Source organism: Puma concolor, chromosome A2, assembly GCF_028749965.1.
Source record: "Puma concolor isolate L17-30 chromosome A2, mPumCon1.1.hap2, whole genome shotgun sequence".
Classification (NCBI taxonomy): Eukaryota; Metazoa; Chordata; class Mammalia; order Carnivora; family Felidae; genus Puma; species Puma concolor.
In genome coordinates this window covers 162,724,649-162,744,531 of record NC_141668.1, presented here as the reverse complement: position 1 = coordinate 162,744,531, position 19,883 = coordinate 162,724,649, and the positions used below count along the sequence as shown (strand labels likewise).

General features: G+C 59.5%; 1 protein-coding gene across 3 annotated transcripts; it reads left to right on the top strand.

Annotated features, from left to right (window-relative positions):
* The first annotated feature begins 7 nt into the window (after positions 1-7).
* On the top strand, positions 8-19,717 carry NACC1 (nucleus accumbens associated 1). 3 transcript variants are annotated; one of them, XR_015248511.1, is made up of 8 exons: positions 8-141; positions 925-1,058; positions 14,077-15,045; positions 15,133-15,306; positions 15,893-15,998; positions 16,097-16,194; positions 16,768-19,046; positions 19,214-19,717. XR_015248511.1 is itself a non-coding variant. In XM_086698932.1 (8 exons), the coding sequence occupies exons 3-8, from the start codon at positions 14,085-14,087 to the stop codon at positions 19,624-19,626; spliced, it is 1,692 nt and encodes a 563-aa protein (XP_086555058.1). In that variant the 5' UTR covers positions 8-141; positions 925-1,058; positions 14,077-14,084; the 3' UTR covers positions 19,627-19,717. The 3 variants fall into 3 exon arrangements, 2 of the variants coding, with proteins under 2 accessions (XP_086555058.1, XP_086555059.1); XM_086698932.1 differs by having other exon boundaries at positions 16,768-17,023; positions 19,530-19,717; XM_086698933.1 differs by lacking the exons at positions 8-141; positions 925-1,058 and adding an exon at positions 1,184-1,380 and having other exon boundaries at positions 16,768-17,023; positions 19,530-19,717.
* The last annotated feature ends 166 nt before the right edge of the window (positions 19,718-19,883 follow it).

Here is a 19,883-nt window from a genome sequence, read left to right as displayed (position 1 = left end):
AGTCAGTGATGCTACCTACAGTGGGTGGCCGGGATCAAAATGTACGGCGGAAAGCTCGGAAAGTGTAGTGTGGATAGCCTTAATCACGTCGGCTCCCCTGGGAGGGGACGCATCACTCGCCCCATTTCACGGATGAGGAAGGTGAGGCTCAGAAAAGGGGCGGTAAGCGGAGAAATTCAACATCTACTGATCGGCTTCTGTGCACTGAGTGCTGTAAGCACATTATTTCAGGGCACTCTGCAGGAATAATTAAGGCTCTGAAATCAGATTTACTGAGTTTGAATCCCAGTCCTATCACATGGTCTTGGCAAGTTACTTACTTAAACTCTCTGGGCTTCACTTTCCTTACCTGTTAAATAGGAATGCTAACTTCTAATATAGAGCAAAAATTAAGGGACAGAATGCCTGGAAAGTGTGCAAAGCATCCCCTCTTACGTAGTAAGTTCTCAGTAGGTTCTAACTGTGTAGGACGGGAGCGGAGCATAGTGGCCTGCACTGCCTGGATTCCAGTCCCAGCTAGCCTTGCTACTTGTTCTTGTCTCCATCTATGCTTAAGTTTGCCCATTTGCAAAATGGACATAACTTTTTAACGTTCGTTGTTGTGTTGTGGTGAGTTTTAAACGACTTAGTGCAGGTTAAATGCTTAGAACAGAATCAGGTGTGGCATAAACATGAAAGCATTAATTTCATCGTCGATTCTTGATTCGGGGTTTGAATCCTGGCACCCTCCATCACGTACTTGCTGGTAATCTTCAGTAGGTATTTTTCATTTCTGTGTGCCTCTCTTTCTATGAAGGGTGTATAAGTGTGTAGTCATTTCTACTTAAAAATGTTACTGTGGCGTTTAAAGAGATAATGCCCATTAAGTGCCTAAAACAGTGCCAGGCACAATAAATAGAAGTCATTGTTGTTTTCGTTTTACAGGAAACGAATGATCGAAAAGGCGAAGAGACTTGTCCAAGGTCGCGGAACTAGGAAGTGGCGGGGTCGGGAGTCGAATTCTCCGGCAGATCAAGGAACAGGCGGGGGACCCTGAGGGGCGAAGGGAGAAAACCGAGGTGAGAAGGGGCGCGCTCGGCGCTCAGCTGGCCTCGTCTCGGGGGCGGGGCCGGAGGCGGGCAGGGGGCGGGGCCGCGGCCGCTCCTCCCCGGCCGGGTTGCGGCGGCGGCGCGGCTTGCGCTCGCTCGGCGCTCGGCTGGGGCGGCCTGGCCCACAATGAATGGCCGCCGCGGCTGCCGCTGCTGCTGAGGCGGAGGCCGCGGAGGCCGCGGAGGCGGAGGCCGAGGCCCCGGCGCAGGGGGGCGCGCCCCGGGCCCAGGCCCGGCCCCAGCCGCCGCTGCGGAGCCCGCTGGGAGCCCCCGGAGCGCGGCCACGGCGCAGGTGAGGCGGCCCGCCCCAGGCCCGGTTCCGGCCTCCTCTCTCCGGGGCGGCCCGAGGGCATCCGAGGGCCGGCTGAGGGCTGAGCGGGGAGGGCCGGGGGGGCCTCCTCCGACAGAAAAGGAACCGGGTCCGCAGCCTGCACTCTGCCCGGGCTGGCGAGTGCGGAGAGGCCCGGCCCTCACGAGCGGCCTTGAGTGTCCAGTCCCGGGCCGGGCCGTGGGGCTTGGGGGTGGCGGGATCGGGCCCAGACCAACCCCCCCCCCCACTCTCGGCGACTGGGGGCTCGGAGCTGTGCCCGGGCAGGTGCCGGAGGCCCGGGAAGTTGGAAGGCCGGAGGAAGAAAAGTGAGGAGGCGTCCGGGGAGGCCGGGGCGGGGGGGGGGGGGGGGGAGGGGGGAGGAGTCGGGCTTTGGGCCGGCCGAGTGGGGGGAGGAGGGAGAGCGGCGCGGCCGGAGGGAAAGGGCCCGGGGGGGGGGGGGGCGGGGAGGGGCCGACCTGCAGGTAGTGTCCGGGCGCCGGAGGAGGTGGGTGGGTCAGGTTACAGGCCTGGGGGCGGCTGAGGAGAAGCCCAGGAAGTGGGGCAGGGTGGGTGTGGGCGGAGTTAGTTCGGGTGGGGGCGGATAGGAGATCCCAGAGATGTTTGCAGGGGTCATATGAGGTTAGGGCTTGGAGAGATGCGCGGGGCGGGGGGAAGGCCAGATCCGGGGGCCATCAGGTAGGTTGAAGAACTACTGTAGGAGATCGGGGGGGGGGGGGGGGGAACAGCGCCTTTGGGCTCGGCTAGTGGAGACACGGGGCGTCCCGAGAAACTAGTGCGATCCAAAGGCACACGCCACCCCTTCCCCCACCAGGTGTTCGCTCCGGGCCAGACCTGGGCTGTGTCCTCTTTTCCTCATCCCTCTCGGGCTCTGGGTCCCCGACCTACCCTTGGAGCAAGTCTCTGCTGGCTCTTCCAAAGCGCTGGCCCACCGGGTGGGTGTTTGGTGGAGAGCTTGGGGAAGTCCGCAACACCTAGCTGGGCATGTATATCTGCCGGGAGGCCGCCCAGCTGCCCTTACCTGAGTATCCTGGGGTGCTAGATTCTTTCCCCACTTTTTGTGAGCAGAGCCTCGGGGCTCCAGCCCAGGCGATGGGACCTCGCAGCCACCCACCGTCTTATACCATGGCCTCCCAGGCACCAGCTCCCCAGGGGTGAAGGACTGGAAGGGGAGCGAATAAAGCTCTGTTCATCGGGTCTTAGAGGCTCCTGATGATACCAAGTCTGGTGTCTACACCCTGGCCCAGGCCTTCGGGTCTCTTGGCCCCCGGGCTCTGCCTGTGGGGTGCCCTCTGGAGCCAGGTCCTGGGATGAGCTCGTTGGTTGCCGGCCCACCCCTGGATCCGCTTCCGCCTTCTCCATGATGGGAGGAAGCTCAGGCTTCGGGTGGCTTGCTCCAGGCCACACAGCTAGACAGTGGCAGATTGGGACTGACGGGCCCTGGGCTCAAACCCACAGTCTCCCCAGCTGGCTTTTGAGGGGCATGGCTGGAGGAGCTCTGCTGTTGGGATTCCCTGGCGGGGCTTCTGTGCCCGGGCGTTTCCTCTTGGCCCTCCCAAGGAATGGATCCGTGCCCTTGCGGACAGAGTTTTCCTGGCGTTCCAGGGGCGGGAACAGTGGAAGCGTCTTTCTCAGGGGCCTGGTCACACCTCATCCCCCGGCTCCCTTCTGGGAGCCCAGAGGTCAGGGGTCACGGAACTGTGGGCTGGCTCGGGGAGGCAGTTTCGAGGACGAAGCCTGGCTCCAGAGCTGCATGGAGCTCTGCTTGCCTGGTTTGTCTTTTTCCCCCTCTTTGGTTCCCGGTCAGACGTCCACAGCGTTCGTTGCTCTCTCTGGGCTAATTGTTACCAGTGTGTTCTGGGATCTTCCACACCTGAGGCAAGAGCACAAACTGCTGGGTCGAGTGGTTATCAGCTGGGCCTGGGCTTAATGATGGGTTGTCACCCTCCTTCCCCGCCTTCCCCCAGTCGGCCTGTAGTTCCTCGAACCCATCCCACCTGGGCCCTGCCCTCCTCTCCCTGGCTAGCCTCCTGGTTCTGGGAGCGGGAGGAACTGGGCCGGCAGCCCCACTTAAAGGTGCCTTTTCCCTGTCTGGTTGGGCCGAGGCTGGCTGCTGTGGCACAGACTGGGGCTCAGGGCTGGGTACTGAGGCCGGGGGTGGCTACCTCTGGTCACATGGCTGGAATGGGGCCAGCGACTGGTGGGGGCTGGCCGTGGTGTGTGGATGGCAGAGGAGGGCAGTGGCTCTGAGCTGCCTCTGGAGCTAGAGGAGAAGGTGCTCAAAGGCTGCCTTTCTGTGCGGACTTCGGGGCACACAGACCTGGGGTGCCAGAGGAGGCCACACTAGCAAGTACAACAAGTAAGGGGACCCTTGGGACAGTTTTATTTCACTAGGGTGTCGACTGCCTGCTAGGGGTGGGGGTGGGGGAACAGCCTTGAATAACAGATCCGGTGGGGGGACAGTGGAGAATTTCAAATTGGGTGGTCAGGCACGGCTTGTGGGAGAGCTGAGCCCTGAATAAGAAGAAATCGGCCTGGTGAGGGAAGCTGGGGCAGGGGAGGAGCGAATGTTCTGGGCAGAGGGGACAGCACATTGAAAGCCTTTATTGAGCATGTGCCAGCCTCCTGCTAAGTACTCTAAATATCTTGTCCTCGTGAGGGAAGGAGTGAGGGGGGTGACCCCAGTGTGGAAATGAAGACCCTTAGTGCCATAGTGCCATTTACAGAAAAGCACCCGGGTCGCAGGGTCTCCTGGATCTCCCCGCTGCCCCCAGATGAAAGTCCAGACCCCTTGGCCTGCCTCCAGGCCTTTTAAAGTCTGGCCAGCCAGTGGGGAGCCCCAGCGAGCAAGGCTGTGAGGACAGCTGAGTTTTTGTCAGTCTTGCAGGATCTGTCGTTGGGGTCAGCCTGCAGGCGCGGGTTTGAAGAGGGTTGGGGGTTGGTCCAGCCAGGTTGACTCGGAGTTCATCAGTGTCGGTGCCAGAGCAGGTTGATGGAGAAGGGAGCCTGTGTTTGAGGCGATGACGAGCCCCCCTGGGCTTGAAGACGAGGCAGCGCTGCTTGAACAGCCTGTGCTCCCTCTTGGGGTCCTCCCGGCTCCTCATCACCCCAATCCCTTTCCTCCTTCCCCAGGCCCTCGGCGCCCATTGTGCCTAGCAGGGGTGTGCGGGGGAGGCCCGTCTCCCTGCCTCTGCTCTCTGGGTCCCCCCTGGAGAGCCCTCTGAGCTGCAGTGAAGTGAATCCGGTCTGGTGGCTGGCTGTTAGAGGTTGTGCCCAGTGCCTGCCTGTGGTCATCGTCCCATCTCTCCTGTGCCGCCTCCTTTGGTGAAGGTCTCAGCATCCTTCGAGACCCAAGGGCCCTCTGTGAGGACTGTGACTCTTTTCTGAATTAGGCGGAGGGTGGCTGAAGGTGAGCAACCACGGTCTAGTGGAGAGTCTGATTCCATCAGCGCCATCCTCCTTGGCCATGAGACCCTGGGCAAAGGTTGCGACCTCGGGCACCTCCTGTGTCCTCCTCTGATGAGTGGGGACAAGCAGGCATGCCTGTGCAGCAGTGGTTCTCAGTGAGGAATGATTCTGCCTCCTCTTAAGGGGTGTTTGGGAAATGTCTGTCTGGAGACGTGTTTGGTGGTCACAGCTGGGGCTGGTACTGGCCTCTACTGAGCGTAGAGGTCCGGGATGCTGCTCAACGTCGTACGTAATGTATAGGATGGTCCGTCCGGCCCCCCCCCCCCCACCCGCCAAAGAGTGATCTGGTCCCCGTGGCCACAAGGTCCGGGTATCCTCGCTGTGTTGTCTGGGGTGTTTGATGATGCTGGGAAGGCACTGGGGCAGGGAGGGAGCCCTCAGCAAGTACTGCTCGATTAATCATGAAATGGCATAAGGTTCTGGGGGTGTAGGATGTGGCCGCTGCTGTCAGAGACCTTACAGCCCTGCGAGGGGCTTAGGGGGAGGAACAGAGGGGACGTGGCTAATAACAGCTGGTGTTACCGGGTCCCGGACTCAGGGTAAGCACCAGTCTGCCTGCATTGCTTGCTGGTTCAGTCCTTGGAATGGCCGCAGGAGGTGGCTGCTGCTGTTAGCCCCTTTTCGAGTTGGGAAGACTGATGTCAGGCTGTCAGCGCCGCTACAGGGAGATGTTTTCTGGCGGTGTAGAGGAAAGGAAGCACAATTCTAAGCAGGAAGCTTTGCGCTTTGTGTAAAATAACAAGATTCGTATTCTTGAGCCCTGCCAAGGTCCTGCGTCGCCTTCCAAGCCCTTTTCGACAGGCCCCTTCCCAGGAACCACCTGCCCTCCAGCCCTCCAGGCCTCCTGCCTTAGCTACACCAGCGTCACCTCAGGGCCTTAGCATGTGACACTCCCTCCACGACCCTTTGTGTCCCTGCCACCACCTCCTCCAAGTTTGAAGGCACACAGGGATTAGGGCGTAACTCCGAAAGGTGGGCTTGGGGTGGGGGGTAGGGCTGCTGCCCGTCTCCTTGTAGGAGCTGCTGCTGTGGGCGGAGGAAGGGAGAGTGGGAGGAGAGAGGGAGACCCTGGGGCAAGCGTGGGACTGGACTGCTCATTTCCCAGAGGTGGCAGGGGGGAAGGGGAGGGAGTAGCTGGGGGAGGCTGGGCAAAGGAGAAGTCCTCCTGTAGGGGAGGCGGGAACGCCACGCAGCCTGGCCCTCAGAGGGCACCCGAGATCCCATTTATGGAGAAGACATACCCAGTGAAGATAAAGAGCCCCAGCTCTGGCCTCTCTGAGCCCCAGTTTTCCCATCCATGGGATGGGTCTAGTCACGGTGGCCTGCGTGCCTCGGGGAGCGATGGGACCACGTGGGGGACGAGCTTGGCATGGGCCAGCCGTGGTGAGGAAGCCTCAGCCACTGTTACCTCCGATTCTGGGACAGGAGCCAGAGGGCCTGGGTGCAATTCTGGGCCTTGCTCTCTACGCCTGGAAAATGGCGGGAAGAGTTGTTTCTTCCTCAGAAACCAGAGAGAGAAGTGTAACAGAGCCCTTGCCCTGTGCAGGTGCACAGTAGGGGCAATGTAAATGCTACTTGCCAACTAATGCCCTGTCACAATCCTGTCACCCACTGTGGATATCATGGCCACTTTTTTTGTTGGGGGGGGGGGGGATGTGCACCTACTTTAAAAATGCCAACAGTAGGGGGGTGCCTCGCTGGCTCAGTCGGAAAAGCCTGCGACTCTTCATCTTGGGGTTGTGAGTTCAAGCCCCGTGTTCGGTGTAGGGATTACTAAAAACATAATAATAAAGTCCTTTTTTTTTTTTTTTTTTTTTAATGCCAGCAGTAGAGATCTGTACAGTCAGGTAACACTTTGTTCTTCATTAGCAAATGTTTGCCTCAGCTGCTTTGCAGTTGGCGCCTACTGAGGGTCAGAATGGCTCTGGGCCAGGAAGGCTGCTCCGGCAGCCTGGGGTTATATCCCCTCCCCCCACCTTACTCTGACCTCCTGCTGAGCTGCTTGAAGTCCTGTGGGGCTTTCCACGGGCCTCTGGTCCTTTCACTTGGGGTTGGTGGTTTCCCTGAACTGGCTTGCACTACATCGGGCAGCTCACAGCTTCCCTGGAAAGTCAGCCGGGAAGACGGACAGTCCGTCCCTGGTGATGGCGCACATCTGTACCCCTAGCTTGTGCTGCCTGGGGAGTTTGGAGCTCCCTTTCCAAATCCCTGCCAGTTTCCACTCCCAGGAGTCGCCCTGCCACCCAAGCGCTTGCAGTTCAAGCCTGCCGCACCCCGGCACGATCAGGCAGTAGTGTGAACAGTTGGTGGGAATCCAAAATGCAGTGACACTGAGCTCAGAGCGGGACCCTGACTGCAGGCCACCCGCCTGGTGCGGCTGCCCGAGGGGGGCACCGGTCTGCGCGGCACCCTCCATTACTGGCCCTGGGGACTCCCACCCTGTTTGGGTCACATTCATGTGGAACAAAACGGGGAGTTAGGTTGGAAGTAACGGAAATAATTTTTCACTCCACAAACAACTATTGAACACCCACTGTGTACCTGTCTGGTCCTAGGGGGCAGTGAACACTGCAGTATAAACCGGATAGGCAGGCACCTTGCCCTGGTGGAACTGACACAAAGCCAAGGACGCATCTAGCTAGCTAGATGGTAGGAAGCACCAAGGAGGAAAAATCAAGCAGGAGAAGCAAAGGAATTGGGGTTGGGAGAGGTTCTGTCTTTGGGAGTTTGAGATAAGTGACTGGGCAGGTGTGACGAGCTGTGGCTATCTCGGGGACAGCATCCTAGGAAGTCCCGAGAGCAGGTGGTGAGAACAGGTTTTGAAAGAGTTTTGGGGGTCAGATCAGGGTGTTGGCCTGAGCAAGGAAGGCTGGAGCTGGTGAGAGCTTTGGCCGGCGGACTTGGGGGTGTGGGGAGGGGTTTGGCCGCAGGCACGTCAAGTTAGTATTTGGGACATGTACACGTCTGGCACCCATAGGAAGCCCAGGACAGGGGCTCCACGGGGGAGTTGTAGGCGAGAGGATGCTACTTCAAGCCTGTCTTGAACCAGCTTGCCATAACAACACGCCAGAGACGGGGTGGCTAAAACAACAGACATGGCTCCCGCTTCTGGAGCCTGGAAGTCCAAGACCAGATGTGCCCACACGGCCTTGGTGTGTGTCCTTACAGAGAGAGAAATCTCTCCCTTCTCTAAGACTCACCGGTCCTAGCAGATCAGGGCTCCCACTCTTAGGCCCTTGTTTAATCTTAATTACCTCCTAAAGACTGCATCTCCAAATACAGACGTGTTGGGGGGTAAGAGTTCAACCCATGAATTGGGGCGAGGAGGCACAGTTGGGTCCAGAGCAGAGCCCTCGGTCTGGGTTCAATCCCTGGGAAGAGAGAAACTAACCAAGGATTGGGCCCAGCACCAGCCTTCATTTACCTTCACTTTCTGGAAGGACTGTGCCTGCTTCTCTCTCAGGACTCTGCATGGTCTCCCTGTACGTTGAGGGCTATGCTCCCATTCCACCACCGCCTCGTTCTATCTGCCCCCCCCCCTCCGTCCCCGCTCTAATATGTCAGCTGTAATGTTAGAGGCCCGCACATGCGGCACGTTGATCTGTGGAACTCTGGATGTAAGACCACGTTCCCTGTTGGACCATGAGCCCTGGAGGCAGGCCTTGTCTCGCTCATGGCCTGCCCCGGGCTCCCAGGCACTTCATGCCCCAGGCAGGCGCTTGGCAAATATTTGTTGAGTGACTTGGGAGGTCATGGAAACGGAGTGCTGGGCCCTTGCATCTCACTGGGAGACCTGCTCGTGTTTGGGGCCAGGACACTAGCGATGCTGGGAGGGTCCCCTTGGCCCTGCATAGGGCTGGGAGCCGCCCCTTCCTTCGGGGGGAAGTCTGGGGACCCCAGAAGATGGGCAGGCTAATATGCCACATTGTGAGGTCTTCTGCCCTTAAGGATTCTCTAGTCGAGTGGGATTTAGTTTTCTCAGAGGTAAGCATTAGGGCTCTGCGTGTGGGAGCCGGGGAGAGTGTGCAGAAGAAGGGCATCTTCTCCAGTCTGGAGAATTCTCAGAGCCAGGGGGTAACAGTGGGAGAGGAAGATGTGGGCAGTGGGAGGGAAAGGGTTCTGCTGGCAGGGTGCACAGCCGGGACAGACGCCTGGCGCGGGTGGGAGAGCCATGCAGTGTGCTTGGCGGGGACAGGACTGCTGGATGGCTTAGAAACCCCCGACTCTTGACTCCATCACCACTGCCTAGGCAGCAGGTACTATAGACCTGTTTTCTGGGAGCCCGTCGTGCTCCGTGGTCCCTCCCCTCACAGGGCTAGTGTGGCTAAGGGGCTTCAGGGAGAGCCAGGACAGCCGTTCTTTCTGAGTCCAGAGGACTGGATTGGGGCATTTGCCCAGGGAGGGAAGGAGGGGAGCCTGGGGGTGACCTATGCTTCTAAAACCAGCCAAGCCCTCGCCTTTCGCTGCCCTTGCAGGGACAGCAAGGCCACACAGGGTCTCTGCATCTCAAGCCCTGCCACCCCACTCCCCCGCACCGTGGAGGGGGTTCCTGTGCATTGACTGGTTGAGCCGTTGGCACTAATTGCCTCCCCCTGCCAAATGGTTAAGGCGTCAAAGCCCTGGGAGCTGGGCTGTGAGGCTGGGGTTCACAAGGCCTGGGGGACCCCAGCCTGAATGTCAGGTTGGTTCTCGCCTTTGGGAGCGCCTCCCTGTGTGTGTTCTCGCTGTCACCCCAGGGACCTCAGCACTCTCGTTGCTGAGCTTTCCCCGAGCTGAGCTGCCATCCGGTGCCGGTTCCCGGTGAGGGGTCAGGCCCTCGAGTCCAGCCGCCTCGGGAGGGGCAGGGCCGCGCTTCAGTCCTCACCTGTGAAGCGGGGCGGTCCTTGTGCCCTTAGCAGCAACTGGCACACCACCGTTAGGAGAACCCCCCCCAGAATTTCTTCTGCAGCCCTGGGATGCAGCACCTCCCCCAGCAGCTGCCGCGTCCCAGACTGGAGGCATTTATTCTCGCCTTGGTGCTCCCTCCTCCTAGCCACTCACTCCTGAGTCTGACCATCCTCTCTCTGTGGCTGCCCCACTGCCACCTGCCCCACCACTGGCCCAGCCCTCGGTGTCTCCCCTGTTTTGGTTGGGAGTTCTCCTGAAGGCGGTCTGGGCCTGTGTCTCCCTTGCTCCAAGCTTCCCACTGCTCCCGCGGAAACACTTCCCCTCACCAGACCAGGGCCCCCCCGTCCCACCCCTTTCCCAGCAGCCCCGTTGCCCCTGCACTCGCCTCAAGCTGCTGCTGGCCTCCTGGGGGGTCTTCTGACTGCACCTCGCTCCTTCCTGCCCGAGACTTGGTGGCCCTCTGTCCCCCTGTCTTCACCTCACTCCCAGAGTCAGCCCAGCCCCTCTGACACACTCACCCTGGCGGTAAATGTGTCACTCCCGGTGTCTTCCCGCTAGACAACTGCACGTGGAAATAACCAGTCTCCTTTAGGGCTGTGTCCCTCGCGCCTTGCAGTTTATCAGGGTGGGTTGGATGAGTGAGTCTCCATTTTGCAGATGAACAAACCAAGGCACAGAGGGGAGGGCCTAGCAATGGAACCCAGGTCTGGGGTTGGACTCCACTGCAGGCCTCTCCTGCCTTGGTCCTTCCCCTTACCGTGAGAGCCTTCCCAACTGGGAGTCTAGTGATCCTGTTGAGGGAGCTGGCCTCACCCTTGACCCCCTTGGCTTTGGTCACTTGGGCCCCAGTACCTGGGGTAGCTTCATTTTGGCAGCCTTGGGAATTGGGTTGGGGGTGCCAGGCCCCTGGAGCGGGCTCTATGGGCTGCGTCCTTTGCCTCCACTTGGTGCCTCAGTCTCTCTTATCCACACACACAGGGCCAGCTCCTAGCCCATCTGGTATTGAGTTTGAACTCCTGAAGGAAGGTGCTGCCTTCTGACGGTGGAGTCCCTGTCCCTGTCTCCCCCCCGGGATTGCCTTAAATTGTTTTTCCTGGGGGTGACAGTGATTTTGATGAGGACGAGGAAGCAGAGGGCATAGCTAAGGGAAATCACAAGTTTCAGTGCCCTCAGAGACCCTGATTTGAATCTTGTCCCTACTGTTTCCTCAGCGATGACCTTGAGACTGTTTTTAACATCCCCCCGTGGCCTCAGTTTTCCCGTCTGAAAACTGGGAGTATGAAATCAGCCCCGTGGGTTTGCTAAGAGCATTCAGAGAACTCCTGTAGGTCACCAGCTGTCAGCTCTTGGGTGGCCCGGGTGCTGGGAGGGGCAGGGCCTGCCAGGGTCTCCCTCAGGGTCCACCACATGTAGCAGCTTAGTGAATGCACACTGGATTTGCACAATCGGGTTGGCCTTGACCAACATCTGTTTCCAAATGGAGAAGCAGAGATTCGGAGTTCCTGCCTTCAGGAACAAGTTGGTTCTGGAGCCAGGACTTGCCATGGGCACGTGGCTGCTTCTGTTGCCCTCTTGGTACCTGGTGTTACCACAGTTCCACTGTGTCCCAGGGTTCAGCCCGTGGAAGCAGCTCAGAATGGACTCGCTAGTGGATGAAAAATGTGAAAGAAGCAGGCGAGCTAATCTGAGAATGAGGGGAAACAGCTGGGGGCTCTAGTTGGTACCTGCCCCAGGGCCTTTGCGCACCGACTTTCTTCCTTCTCACGGGCTGGACTCTTCTCACACTCACCCAGCCCGTTCAGGACCACTGCCTTCTATATTCCATAGAATTGCAGGGGACTCACTTTTACCATGGGTACAGTTATAAAGCCGCCTTGTCCTTCAATGCCCTTTTATGAGTGCCCTTAGAGTACTGGACATGCCCATCCCACCCCACCAGTTCTGGGTTGGAATGTGCTGGAATGTGCACTGATGGAATCGGCTGTGATGCAGAAGTTCCCATTTGAGAGGTGCCTGGGCCTCCCTGAGAAGGGCCACAGTTTCTTAAATTGGCATTTCTATCCCCCTCTAGCACTTTGGGGTTAATTTTCACAAATCAGATGTGTATGCTACGATTTCACACATTTTACGTCTTTTAAAATATTACCTATTTTTGTAAGTAGGTGTAATACGATCACCAGGTTCAAAATTCAAGACTCAGGAGTGTTCGTGGCAAGTTTCTCATGTCTTCTGCCCAGAAGAAACTGGTCCTGTGGATTCTTATTTCTTCATTTGAGCTTTATTGAGATACACATACCATGAAGTTCATTTAAAGTGTACAACTCCATGGTTTTCACTACAGGTGACCCTTGAACAACGAGTTGAGATGGGGGCGGGGGGCGTGCAAAGTCGAAAGCCCATGCATAATCTTTGACTCCCCAAAAACTTAACACCCTACTGTTGGCCGGAAGCCTTACCGATAATGAAAACAGTCAATTAACACATACTTTGTATAAGTATTCTATAGTATGTTCTTTTTTTTTTTTTTCTTAGTGTTTATTTTATTTTTGAGAGAGAGAGTGAGTCTGGGAGGTGCAGAGAGGGAGACACAGAATCCAAAGCAGGCTCCAGGCTCTGAGCTGTCAGCACAGAACCAGATGCGGGGGCTCAAACCCATGAACGGGAGATCATGACCTGAGCTGAAGTTGGACGCTTAACTGACTAAGCCACCTAGGCGCCCCTACTGTGTTCTTACAATAAAGTAAGCTAGAGAAAAAAAATGTTAACCAAGAAAATCATAAGGAAGGGGCACCTGGCTGGCTCTGTCAGAGGAGCATGCGACTCTTGATCTCTGGGTCATGAGTCTGAGCCCCACTACTTGGGCATAGTGATTACTTAAAATAAAATCATAAGGCAGAGAAAATAACATTTATGGTACTGAACCGTATTGAAGAAATTCTGCGTATAAGTGGACCCACACAGTTCAGACCTATGTTATTCAAAGATCACAATTGCTTATTCAGAGTTGTGCACACATCACCACAATTTTAGCCCATTTTACATTACGGCAAGAAGAAACACTGCATTCTTCTGCTCACCACCCCCCCACCTTGCCAGCTCTGAATTTGCCTGTTTTGGAGATCTGTATACATGGGATCATATAAGAGTGCCTGGCTGGCTCAGTCAGCAGAGCCCGTGACTCTTGATCTCAGTTTTGTGGATTCGAGCCCCACGTTGGGTGTAGAGATTACTTCTGATCTTTTAGCTAAATAAGTAAATGAAAGAACCCATCCATACATAAAATCATATAATACACAGGTCTTTTGTCGGCCTTCTTGCATTCAGCATAATGTTTTCAAGGTTCACCCATATCCTAGCCTGTATCCGTGTTTGTTCCTTTATATGGCTGAATAATATTCCGTTGTATGACTGGACCATATTTTATGTATCCACTCATCAGTTGATGGACATTTGGGTTTCCACCTTTTTGGCGATTGTGAACAGTGCACAGGATTTTCTGTGGATCTAGGTGTTTGTTTCTCTTGGGTATAATTCTAAGGAATGGAATTGCTGGGTCATATGGTAACTCCGTGTTTAATCATTTGAGGAGCTGCCAGACTTTTTCCATAGCAACTGCACCATTTTGCATCCCCACCAGCAGCGTAGGAGGATTCCGATCTCATCCTTGCCAACACTTGTCTGTCTTTTTTATTCCATCCAGCCCCATTGGTATGAAATGGTGTTTCGCTGTGGTTTGGGCTCGCGTAGTTACCCTGACGACTAGTGATGTTCTCGTGCGCTTTCGGGGTTTCTTGAGTAGGTTATTCATTCATTCATCAAACAGTGATTGGGGGTCACGTGCTCAGCCCTGTGGGCGCAGTGTGAAAAACCAGACAACCCTGGCCTCTTGGTGTTTTGACGCCAGTGCCCTTCGCTAGGGGTTGCCCTATCTGTGTGTGTCGTGCTGGTGATGCTTAATGCTCACAGACGCTCACTGTGTTCGCTCATTTCAAATTCAGGCACATACGTGTAAGTGTGCGTTTGCCCTCCTGTCTGCAAGGGACGGCCAGCACGTCCCACCCCCCACCCAGGGCCTGTGGCTGACATAACTGATCTGACAGTCTGTCATGGAGGCAAGTCTGTGCCGGGACTGAAGGCGTGGGTGGCTCCCGGTGATTCTCACAACCGCGGCCGAGTCCACCCTGTGGATGCTGCTCCCACGTGCCTCCCTGTAGCAGGTGAGGTTCACGAGAGGAGGGCTGAGTCTGCTGCCTGACCCCGTCCCTCCGTCTGTCTCTCCCTGTCCCTCCCCCCAACCCCGCGCAGCTGCCGCCATGGCCCAGACCCTGCAGATGGAGATCCCGAACTTCGGCAACAGCATTCTGGAGTGTCTGAACGAGCAGCGGCTGCAGGGCCTGTACTGTGACGTGTCCGTGGTGGTCAAGGGCCACGCCTTTAAGGCCCACCGGGCCGTGCTGGCCGCCAGCAGCTCCTACTTCCGGGACCTGTTCAACAGCAGCCGGAGCGCGGTGGTGGAGCTACCGGCTGCCGTGCAGCCCCAGTCCTTCCAGCGGATCCTCAGCTTCTGCTACACAGGCCGGCTGAGCATGAACGTGGGGGACCAGTTCCTGCTCATGTACACGGCCGGCTTCCTGCAGATCCAGGAGATCATGGAGAAGGGCACCGAGTTCTTCCTCAAGGTGAGCTCCCCCAGCTGCGACTCCCAGGGCCTGCACGCTGAGGAGGCCCCATCGTCCGAGCCCCAGAGCCCCGTGGCCCAGACGTCGAGCTGGCCGGCCTGTGGCACCCCGCTGCCCCTCGTGTCCCGCGTCAAGACGGAGCAGCAGGAGTCGGACTCCGTGCAGTGCACGCCCGTGGCCAAGCGGCTGTGGGACAGCGGCGGCAGTGGCGGTGGCAACGGCAGCCGCAAGATGGCCAAGTTCTCCACGCCAGACCTGGCTGCCAACCGGCCGCCCCAGCAGGCCCCGGTGGTGGCGGCGGCACAGCCCACCGGGGTGGCCGTGGCGGCGGCGGCGGCGGCGGGGGCCGGCACCGGGCAACCGGCTGGGGGGGCGGCAGCGGCGGCGGTGGCGGCAGGGGGCGTGGTGAGCGGGCCCAGCACGTCAGAGCGGACCAGCCCAGGCACCTCGAGTGCCTATACCAGCGACAGCCCCGGCTCCTACCACAACGAGGAGGATGAGGAGGAGGATGCAGGCGAGGAGGGCACGGACGAGCAGTACCGGCAGATCTGCAACATGTACACCATGTACAGCATGATGAACGTCGGCCAGACAGGTGAGGTGCCTGCCCTGCCCTCCCGCCCCAGTCCCCGCCCCCGCCCCAGCCCCGGTCCCCGACACGTGCTGCTCTCTGCCCCCGAAGCCGAGAAGGTGGAGGCCCTCCCTGAGCAGGTGGCCCCCGAGTCCCGGAATCGCATCCGGGTGAGGCAAGACCTGGCGTCTCTCCCGGCCGAGCTCATCAACCAGATCGGCAACCGCTGCCACCCCAAGCTCTACGACGAGGGGGACCCCTCCGAGAAGCTGGAGCTGGTGACAGGTGGGCCAGCGTCACTTCCTCCCCAGAACCCCCCTTTCCTCCCCCATGTCTGCCCTCTGAGCCAGCGCCCCTGGCCCGGTGTTTAGGAGCCACACTTGGGATCTGACTCCAGCCCCGCTGCCACCGCTGGCCATGTCTTGGGGCAGCTGACACCCCTTGGTGTCGATTCGTCCCAAAGGCCGGCCTCCAGGCTTCTGCCCCAGAGGCTGGTATAATTGTGGGTCGGCACTGTTGGCCACGCGGGTAAATGAGCGGCTTCTTAGGGTGGTTTGGGGGTTACCTGATACGGTGGCTAAGAATCTCGGCTCTTGGAGGCAGGGTGCCTTGGCGTGAGCTTCCACTGCCTGTTCTTTTTGATGCCCAGGTGGTTGTGTGGGCAAAAGCCCCCCGTGTGCAAGCAGGGCCCGGCATGTTCTAGGTGCCCCGTGCACAGCGGCACCACCATCTGTCCTCGCCTGACCGCTGACGAGGCCACGCCGGGGCGAGTTGTCAGGGAGCGTCTTGGCCGGGCCCAGGCCGGGGCCCGGCCAAGTGGGGAACGTGGCAGTTTGGGGCCCCCCGGCCACCCTCCTGCTCCCCACTCCAGGCACCAATGTGTACATCACGAGGGCACAGCTCATGAACTGCCACGTCAGCGCGGGCACGCGGCACAAGGTCCTGCTGCGGCGCCTCCTGGCCTCCTTCTTTGACCGGTGAGGCCCTCGCAGAGCCCGGCTGGAGGGGAGGGGGGCCGCCCCATACCCCCTGCCACGGGCGGCCTGACTCCCCTCCTCCGTGCCCTCCACCCCAGGAACACGCTGGCCAACAGCTGTGGCACCGGCATCCGCTCTTCCTCCAACAACCCCAGCCGCAAACCGCTGGACAGTCGCGTCCTTCACGCTGTCAAGTGTGAGTCTCTGGAGGGGCGAGGCCCGGGGCAGGCGGATGGTCCTCTTCCGCCTTGGCCCTGATAGATGGGTGGGGTTTGGGGGTCAAGATTCTGAGGCTCAATCCAGGCCTGTGGGGAAGAAGGCTGTGACTGGATAGAGATTTCCCCGTAGTGAGGGGCGGGGGGCCCTGAAGGTCAGCCTGTGTCAGCTGTGGGGGTGGGAGTGCGGGGGGAGGGGTCCTCGGGGAGTCATGGGAGTGGTGAAGCAGCCAGGCCCCAGCCAGCTGTCGGGAGAGAAGTCTGGGTTTTCGTGTGGAATCTCGCAGTTCCTAAATTCTGGCAAATGACCCAGACTTTTCAAGAGCCCTGGGCCATCCTCTCAAACCCCACACATGGCCGAGCCCAGTCAGGCGTGGGGTCAACTGACGTCGTGGCTCGCGGGTTCCTCCGTTCCGCCACCTCTGAGGGGGGGTTCGGGGCTGCCCTGGGTGTGTGTTTGGGAATCAAGGAGCAGCGTGGCCGCGTGGCTGCTGGCAGTGTGAGCGGCCGGGGCCACACTCTGCCTGAGCCCCGCTCTGTCTGTGCCCTCGCAGACTACTGCCAGAACTTTGCTCCCAACTTCAAGGAGAGTGAGATGAACGCCATCGCAGCTGACATGTGCACCAACGCCCGCCGCGTCGTGCGGAAGAGCTGGATCCCCAAGCTCAAGGTGCTCATGGCGGAGGGCGATGCCTACACCACCTTCATCAGCGACACGGGCAAGATCGAGCCGGACATGATGGGCGTGGAGCACAGCTTCGAGACGGCCAGCCACGACGGCGAGGCCGGCCCCTCGGCCGAGGCCCTCCAGTAACTACCACCGGACCCTCCCCGCGGGGCCGTCACACTCCCCCCCGCCCCCCCCCCCCACCCACCCGATCACGCCCACCTACCATCTTGGTCACGAGCTACTGTCTGTCCCTCCCCAGGACCCGCGGGGGGCGCTGCATGCTCCCAGCCCCTCTGCCTCCCCATCCCACTCTCTGACCCCAATCCGAGCGGGCTGGGAGAGGGCAGCGGCCGGTGCGAGCTCTGCACTGCCTTCCCTAGCACACTCGGGCGCCGTCAGGGGGGCTCCTGCTCCCCCTCTCCTAACCCCTAGCAGTGGTCTCCCCACTCACCAGGCCAGGCGGGGAGGGGCCGGCCTGGGGGGCTCAGGAAGGCTCCCTCCCCAGGCCCTGGGCCCCTCGCTGCAACCTCTTGGGACTTGCAGGGGCCCCAGGGTTCTCAGGACCCCTCCTGCCACCACCTCCCAGTGCTTCCATGTTTCCAAAAGCGCCTTCCTGTCTCCCTCGTCTGCCCCTGCGCCTGGGGGCTGGGGTAGGCGAGGCTGAGGGGACTGCCCATTTCACAGCTGAGGAAACTGAGGCTCAGAGAAACTTCATAACTGATCTAAGGTGGTGGGCAGTGGCGGGCCCGGCGCCCCTCTCTCTCCCCACCCTGTGCCCACCTCTGTTGCCCCCACTTTTCCCCTGGGGCCTGAGTGGGGCAGGTCCCGAGTGGGAGGCTCTTGGGGAAAGACCGAGGGTTTCTGCGAATAGAACGAGAGGTTTCCTGGGCTCACAGAAGTGTGTGTGTGTGTGTGTGTGTGTGTGTGTGTGTGTGTGTGTGTGTGTGTAGAAGTTTTGCTTTTAAACAAATGGATATGCGAGGCAGTAGGGCCAGGGCTAGCAGCCGGGGGAGCAGGCTGGGGGGCTGCTGCCCTCCCCACCCCCACCCCCACATCCCACGCTGCCCCCACCCCCTGTACATACTTTTTAAAGCATTTTTTTAGCTAATGAAATATTGAAGTATAAGATTCCTTTTATTTTTCAAACCAACGGGACTGTCTGATGTCCCCTTCAGTCCCCAGGGGACGCGGCAGGCAGGACGGGGTGGGGGATGGGGGCAGGCTGAATGCGTGCGTGAGTGTGGAGTGTGGGTGCGCATTTCTGAGGTGGGGACCCGGCCAGGCCTCTGCTCAGGCTCCTGTGGGTCTGACCAGCTCCTCCCTTGCTCCTCTGTTCCCCAGCGGGGCTCCATTTGAAGGGGAGGGGGGGGCGCCTGGCCTTGGCCTCTTGGCTGAGCCCAGCTTCTGGGGACAAGGCAGGGCCCACTTCCATTGTTAGCAGTTTGCAGAATTTTCTCTAACCATTCCTCTTTCTGTCCTCGCCCAGCGCGAGGGGGTTGTGTTTTTTTGAGTTTTACATGTGAACTCTGTGGAGGGTTCTTTTTTTTACTCCCTGTCCCCCCACACTGGGTGTCCTTTACAATTTCACCTTTCCCTCTAGCCCTGTCCCCACTGCCTCTCGCCGCCTTCTCCCCAATCTGACCAGCCCATTGCTTCCGGCAGCCTCTCCAGAGGCAGGGGGATTGTGGGAGGTGGGGTGGGGGTCAGCCCCAACCCTTGGAATCTGACTCAGAGGTCTCCCCCACCCCCTCCAGCAGCCCCCACCCGTCTGTGAAGGGGTCCCCTCCTGACATCTTTTTGTGGGGGTGGGGGGGCGTCTGGTCTGGCTGGGGTCCTGGCATCCCACTTTCCTGGCCTGGCCCCTGCACCTTAGCCCTCAGCCGGCCCAGTGTATGGGGGGAGTCGACGCCCCAGCTAAAGCACAAGCACCTTAGTCGCACCTCCCCCACGCCCTTGTCCTGGCTTTGACATCCCACCCCAGCGTCTATCCCAAAGCACAATATCCTGGTCACTTGGCAAGCTGCCGGGCCGGCCGAGGCCGAGGGGCGGGCTGGGGCTCCAGCCAGACCCCACAAGGAAGGAGTCCCCAGGCGCTCCCCTCCTTCCAGGCCTTAGCAGGGGCCAGCTCTCTGGGACTGGGGTCTTCTCCCTCCCCACCCCTTTGTCCTGGACAGGCCCCTGCCCAGCCCCTCCCTGCCTTGTCCTCGGGTGGGGCTTGCCCCTGTCCCTCCTCCAAGCCCCTGCAGCACTGGGTTGGGTGGCAGAGCCCCTCGTTTCAGGGACCCCAGGAGGTGCCCCTGGCTCCCGGGACTGTGTTGGGGGGGGGGGAGGGGCTGGGCAGGGGTGCCGGGGAGGAAACTCCTCACCAGGAGAGCCAAAGACAGGGTTGTGCCTTACCCCAGGAGCCACCCCTGCGCCCCTCCCGCCCTGCCCTCCCCACCTTCTGGGCGGCCTGCTGCTTCTCCTTCTCTCCCTCCCCTGCCCCGCCCTGCTCTGAGCTGCATGGTCCCCCCCCACCCCGGGCAGCCCAGGGAGGAGCACGAATGGAGAATCACCAACCAACGCAAAAAAAAAAAAAAAAAAAGACTGTGGGCCCCCCCCCCTCCGCCTCCCCCGGCCGCCCACTCACCCGCCTCTTTCACGCAGGACAGACCGCCCGCCCTGTCCGTGTGAAGTGCCAACGCCCTCCCCGCCCTGGGCCGACCCCCCACTCCCCGGGCCCGTAAGTGAGATTGCACATTAACTACTGTAAGGAGAGGAGCCGCACTGGGAAATGTGAACCATGAGAATATCAGTGACACTGAGGAAAATAAACTAAACGCCTTTGTAACAGCCCTGCCGCATGCTGCTCTCTGGGGGCGCCAGGCCCAGGAAGGGACGGGCGCTGCACACTAGGGCGCCGTGTGCTCAGGACAGCCAGTGCAAACATCACACCTCAGAATGCCACTGTGAGGGGGGCCCTGGGCCAGAGCCCCTGCCACTGGGAAACAGGCTCCAAGC

What these genes read in the sequence shown, in the direction of transcription:
- NACC1 (XM_086698932.1), top strand. Translation starts at nt 14,085, where the DNA reads ATGGCCCAGACCCTGCAGATGGAGATCCCGAACTTCGGCAACAGCATT. An exon ending in CTGGCCTCCTTCTTTGACCG is followed by an intron (nt 15,999 to 16,096) that starts GTGAGGCCCTCG and finishes CCTCCACCCCAG; the next exon opens with GAACACGCTGGCCAACAGCT. An exon ending in CGTCCTTCACGCTGTCAAGT is followed by an intron (nt 16,195 to 16,767) that starts GTGAGTCTCTGG and finishes GTGCCCTCGCAG; the next exon opens with ACTACTGCCAGAACTTTGCT.